Here is a 6207-nt window from a genome sequence, read left to right as displayed (position 1 = left end):
AAAACTATAAAGTTTGTAATCTAAGTCAACAGAAGCACACTTTGATTCCAATACCGCCAGCCACTTCTGCAAAATTCACTAGTTTGGTCTTTTATATCAGCAATACACAATCAGAAATGTCAGCAGTATCTTAATGAGCTTATTCAAGTTGCACTCCATTCTTTCATCTTTTTGCTTGATCTTTCCAAATCACCATGAAAATTAAAAAATTGTATTGTTGGTACGTAAATTGTTTCTACGACCTTATTTGGTTATACTATTTCAATTTTGTCATCAAAGTAGAGCAACAAAAGTCAAGATGGAGAGTTAACACTTGAAGACCTTTTCATTATGCGGTACCCCAAAAAAAAAAAAAAAAAAAGTAAAGCAACATCTCAGAGTCTGTATGTCAAGGACTAACAAACTGTAAAAGTTGTATAAAAAATCAGCAGAATACTGACCAATATTGTTTGACACTCACCCAAAATTCAGTATGTTGGTATCATTCCTCACGATTCACAAACAGTGTCCTGTAATATGTCATGTCCAACCAAACTGAGAAAACAGTTATTTCCAAAAAAACAATGGGGATAGAAGATACCAGTAATTCTTTAGCATGGGATTTATCAAGAAAGCAGTTATTCCACAAATTTCTTACAACCCCTAGTAAGCTATTTAAGCCCAACTTGAATCTGCCCGATAAATGAAGATTTCAGGTGAATCAAACAGATGTATCAAAACCAACACTCTTATAATATGAACTTAAGTTCAAAAAATAGCATTCGACCGCATTGCAAGCCTCAACCATATGGCTACGGAATCTTTGAAATAAACAAATAGAACATACCTCTTTCTTCCCAGAAAATGCCTAAAAGGAACTACCTCCCATATCTTGATGCCATCGACAAAGGTTGCAAAACACATCATTTCATGAGCTTAATTATCCTAAAAAGTGCTGCTTGTAGAACGCAAGAAATAAATTAGCTTCAGGAGAAACCAAACAACCATAAAATCTGGTATGCAAAATAAAGGCAAGTTAACAGGAACAATTAGTTAGTATTAGTTACATAAGACAAATTCAAGATTTTCACCAGTAGTAGATCAAAAACTAATTATAAGGTAACATTTCTGGTGTACTGAAAACAGAAAACTACTTGCAAGCTAGTCATGGAAAGCTCCCTCCTGGTAAATAATCACAGAATTGGTCGAGCATTTTGGGCAATTTAACAATTTCTCAGCCAATTGAAATAAATATCGAGAGACACGGTTCATTGAACAGCTATCACACTTTCTTCTCCTTGATATAATTATGAACTTCTCCAAAACCATTGCATTCTCTAGTAGAAATTCTGGAAGTCTGAAAAGCTCATCATAGCCCCATTCAAGATGCTTCTTCACACACATCCCTGAAGAGCTGACAACCTTAACATTCGTGAGGTTGGGAAACCCAAAACTTGACAGGAAATGAATATCATGTCCATTGGCCAAATATCCCAACTCAAATTCGCATCGGGAACGATCCAACTGGAGAAAGAATACAGTTGGAATCAGATGCAGGTTTACAGTCAATGAAAATCGTAATGCATAAAAGTAAAAAACAATGATTTCTAGTAGAGGTGTCTGGTATAGAACAATTTATGAACTGACCAATTTTTAATGGTTCTGGGAAAATGATTACAAAAGCTGTTCCTCTCAGGATGACTCTTAGAATAGGTTGACCAAGCTAAGAATAAAAGCTCTTGAGGTTGTCAACAATTTTTTCCTATCAAAGCCCGTTAACCCCAGTATAAGCAACACCACTAGTCATATTAACATGGAGTTTTCTAGTGAAAAACGTCTCTCGCTGATAATCAAAGATATATTTGCATCCCCTTAAGAAAACCTTTCAGTGTGGTGAAGGGGATGCTAAAACCTCCTAAATGAATGTGCAATAAGAAGAGGTAAAACTCAAGGAAGTTATGGTCATAGTCGCCATAGTTATGTTGAGTGTCTCCACATGAGGAAAGGCTCGCAAAAGGATAGCTGCTCCATTGAAATAAAAACTTGTGAAATCCAAATCTAGAGTTAGATACTTGCATTTCAATTCTGGAAGCTGCTGCCCTCCAAACTGTAACAAGACCTGATGCAGTAATCTCAATGAAACTAGTAAAGGATAGAGAAAGCAAGAACAACCAAAAAGAGAGTAATACACAGCTCATAGATAATGGTATGGAAAACCTGGCCATCTAACGCTTGTGCTGAATGCGTAAAGAAATATCAGACTTTAGAGCATTGGCAGAAAGATTGCAAAAAGTCACAAGGGTTTTATATTTAAAACAGTAGCTTTTTTTAATGTGTGAAAGCTCTCAAATTGTATTACAAACAACAACACAAACCCAGTGTAATCCCACAAGTGGGATCTGGAGAGAGCAGTGTGTATGCAGACTTTAACCCTACTTAGGGAAGGTAGAGAGGCTGTTTAGGCTGTTTCCGAGAGACACTCGGCTCAAAGACAAATGCAATATTCTAAATACTATTCTGTGACTGCTTGCTAAAAATAATGCTAGTATAGAGCAAATAAAGTCATTTTGATTTAATACAAACCTCCGTGAACCATGTTGCGTAACTCAGCTTCTGAAGATAATCTTGGACTAGTTTCCTGATAGCTTGACGATCATCAGGACAAGTGTCATCATCAAAAATATGTTTAGCAACACCAGAACAACAAATTTGGAAAGTAAACCTAGCACTGACCACAGAAAGTGTTGATACATTTAGGCTCAAATCATGTTGAGGCTTCGCCTACACTCAAAGGTGTAATCTAAGACATACTTTTCCTTGCTAATGAGTCTCTCTTGAAGAGGTGATACTAGATAATTGATATTTCACTTTATCGGAATGTTTTTACAGTTTCTTTGTCCGTATATTTGTTATTCATGCTTATTACTTGGACTAAACATACATATACCCGTATTTTTGCACCATTGCGCCTTTTTTTATTAAAGCCCACGCTTTATTTGCGCTTTGCGCTTAAAGCCCCAGCTGACCTTAGAGCTTTTTTGCGCTTTTCGCTTTTGATAACACTGCCACAGAAGATACATTTACTGGCCTACACTTGTAATCATACAGATCTCCAGAGATCTCCAAATGCTGAATGTACGGGGCAACAATTTCCAATGAATGATCACCGGTCTCATTCGGCAACCAATACTCTTTGAACACAAGCTTCTTTAAATGTGAAGAATTAATTTCCAGACGACCGAATCCCTCGACTTTAGAGAATTCGAGAGTTTCCAAAGCAGGACAACCTGAGAGTAAGTTTACAATATCGTCATCATATAATGGAGTTATATATTTCAAGGTTAGTCTCTTTAAAGACTTCCAATCTATGACCAATTCTTTATCAAAATGACAACAGCTCAGATCCAATGTTATCAATGAGGAACAATTGCAGATAGACTGAGGCAACTTCATGGTGTCATACCCATACCATTCTGACCACATAGTCTGATGCAACTTGATGGTGTCATGCTCATACCATTCTGACCACAATACAACATCTTCCACTTTTTTTTCCACAGCAGTACAGAGCCATCGGCTGATTGGGAACAATAATTTCTTTTCAACAGTCTTACAACGATATATGTATGGGGACTCATAATCAGACAGGTAAGTGAAATCCAGTTGGAATTTTTTTTATTTTGGGACAACTGGATTGGGTTAATGCGTAATCCACAAAGGATATAAAGTTTTCCCCATGTCCATTTCTACTGCTGAAATCAAACTTATCAACAGAAGTCCAGAGATACTGCCACCTTTTAGAGAGAATGGAGGTTCGGAATGCTTCCTCTGTGGGTAAAAGAGAAAGAATTTGAGAGAGAAGTGAGTCTGGCAACTGACTGATAGAGTCGTCTAGGGTTTCTTCAACTCCGGTGACTGTCACCTTTTGTTTCTTTGACGCTGGAGTATTACTGGGGGAGCCATCGGAAGCCATAGTTTTTGGTGCAGAAAAGCTAGGGGTGTAATGACCTTACTAAATATAGATATAAATCAACAGCCCAATTCGATAACAAATCAATTAAGCCCAATTGGTTTACAACTCGAGTTCACAGTGTTAACTCAGCAGCACAATCCAATAACCAAAATGAACAGAACTCGAATTCAACTCAACAATAACGGAAACAATTACGAAATTGGAAACTAACTAACTAAGAACAACTCGATCAGATTCCAATTGAGCTAATATCCAACCAACAGCTCGAGTTCATCTCAACATACCTGACATTAAGCGATTATGGATCAGTGACTGAAATCTTGAAGTAACCAGCAATTAGAATAGAAGAAGAGACTTAGAAGAGAAGAGAAATTTAGAGAGAAGGAGAAGAATTCAGATCTGGAAGGAAAAGGGATTTAGGAGAGAAGAGGACACGAGAACATACCAAAATATTTCACACTTTCCTCACCCAAAACATTCTTGTCCTCAAGAATGTGCATTCTTGTCCTCAAGAATGTGCAGCCTGTTGTTGAATGAAATCTGGAAATTGGGCCTTAATAAACGACCAATCCTCCCATGTTGCTTCCCCAGGAGATAAATTCTCCCACTGGATCAACACCTTGACATCCAGAAACATACTTTTTCCTAGAAGCCTGTGAACGCTAAACCTCCAATGGTATAACAGTAAACTCATTGGTTTTTAGCTTTATAAAATGAATTTGTATATCCAATTTTAATGCAATGAGCTAATACTTAATAAGAAATAATTTCAACATTATTAATCCTTGTATTACTAATTATTATATTACCAATTCCACCATTACAAGCAATGAACTAACACTCAACAAGAAGCGATAAAAAACCTTTTCTTCAAAGAACGGATTAGCTAATAATATATATATATATATATGGAAGAGATTTATATTTCTTTCTTAGGAAAAAAAAAAAAACTAATTATGATAAATATTTTTTACTTTCTTAAAGTAAAAGAAAAATCCAAATATATTAAGAAAATCAAGACAAACACCTGGCAGAGGTAACCAATGAATTATGCCATTATAAAACAAATTCATTGATGATCTCACAGAAAGTCTTAACTATGAAAGACAGACCTTTGATTTTATACCCGATCCACTTCCACTGAGATAAACCAAATGAAATTTTAGATCTAGTTTAGCCACATGATGGTACTAGTAACTATTAGCACATGAAAACATTAATACTAACAGTATTCTATACCGGTCATATATAGCATTACTAATTCATGAGCGGGTTCATGATATACTCTTCAAAAAATTTATCTACATAATATTCTTTTAACGGAAAAGGGCCAAAATTACCACGTGCTTTCTGAAATAATTCATATTTACCACTTTATCTTAGCAAGTAATTAAACGTCCCTTCATTTCCCATTAATTAAACCCGATTATACATTTTTCTGAAAAGCAATGGCATCATCCTATAATCATTTCCCCCCAAATAATTATTTACCATTGCATTTAACGCTTCCTATCACATATAATATTTTCACCCAAAATTATCATGACCCAACCATATATCCCTTATTCAAATACCCCTACATTATCGTCTACATTCTCTCTCTCTAAACTACACCGTCTCCGACCTCTCTCCTCACAGTAATCACTGCCGCCGACCTCACAAAACAAAAACATCTACTGAAGGTTTTTCAACAAGTTTTCAAGATATTCACAAAATGCTATGGTGTAGTTGAAATGTGCAGTTTTTTGAAACCAACTATGGATTTCAACTAAACCATAGCATTTCAACACGTTTCAGCAAATCCATAGTTGAAAAAAGCTTGTTTGCTTGATCTACTTAATGACATTTTGTGAGCACCTTGCTTTAGTGTCTTGGTTTATCAACTGTTTGGTTCTGCTTTAGTGTAAATTCTGTTTAGTTATGCTTTAGTGTAAGTTCTTCAGTCAACTGTTTGGTTTTGCCTTAGTGTAAATTCTTGAGTCAACTGTTTGGTTCTGTTTAGTGAGTTTCATCAACTAAGCCACTGGTCTTGCTATGTTAATTCATTTTAGTCTAAGTCAAGTTATAAGAAATATTAAGTGAACCACTGGTCTTGCTATAGTTTCTTCCATTTTGTTAAAGGAGTGTAGTTTAGAGAGAAATTCTGAATAGTTTAGAGAGAGAGAGAGAATGTAGGTCGATAGTGTAAATGATTTCCAAACACACCGAAGGAGTTGACAATCTTAACATTCTTGAGGCTGGGAAACGGGTAAATA

At 35.8% G+C, this 6207-nt stretch overlaps 1 protein-coding gene across 1 annotated transcript in view; it reads right to left on the bottom strand.

The window, feature by feature from the left end:
* Window positions 1-981: 981 nt before the first annotated feature.
* LOC132033784 (F-box/LRR-repeat protein At3g03360-like) overlaps window positions 982-6207 on the bottom strand; it is a 46848-nt gene continuing 41622 nt past the window's right edge. The window contains exon 4 of the mRNA XM_059423866.1: window positions 982-1503. Within this exon, the coding sequence (XP_059279849.1) occupies window positions 1141-1503 (363 nt within the window). The 3' untranslated portion in view covers window positions 982-1140. The remainder of the gene's footprint in view (window positions 1504-6207) is intronic.

Source organism: Lycium ferocissimum, chromosome 10 (assembly GCF_029784015.1).
Source record: "Lycium ferocissimum isolate CSIRO_LF1 chromosome 10, AGI_CSIRO_Lferr_CH_V1, whole genome shotgun sequence".
Lineage (NCBI taxonomy): Eukaryota > Viridiplantae > Streptophyta > Magnoliopsida > Solanales > Solanaceae > Lycium > Lycium ferocissimum.
Note: the sequence above shows the minus strand (reverse complement) of the source record. Positions and strands in the feature narration are given on the sequence as shown.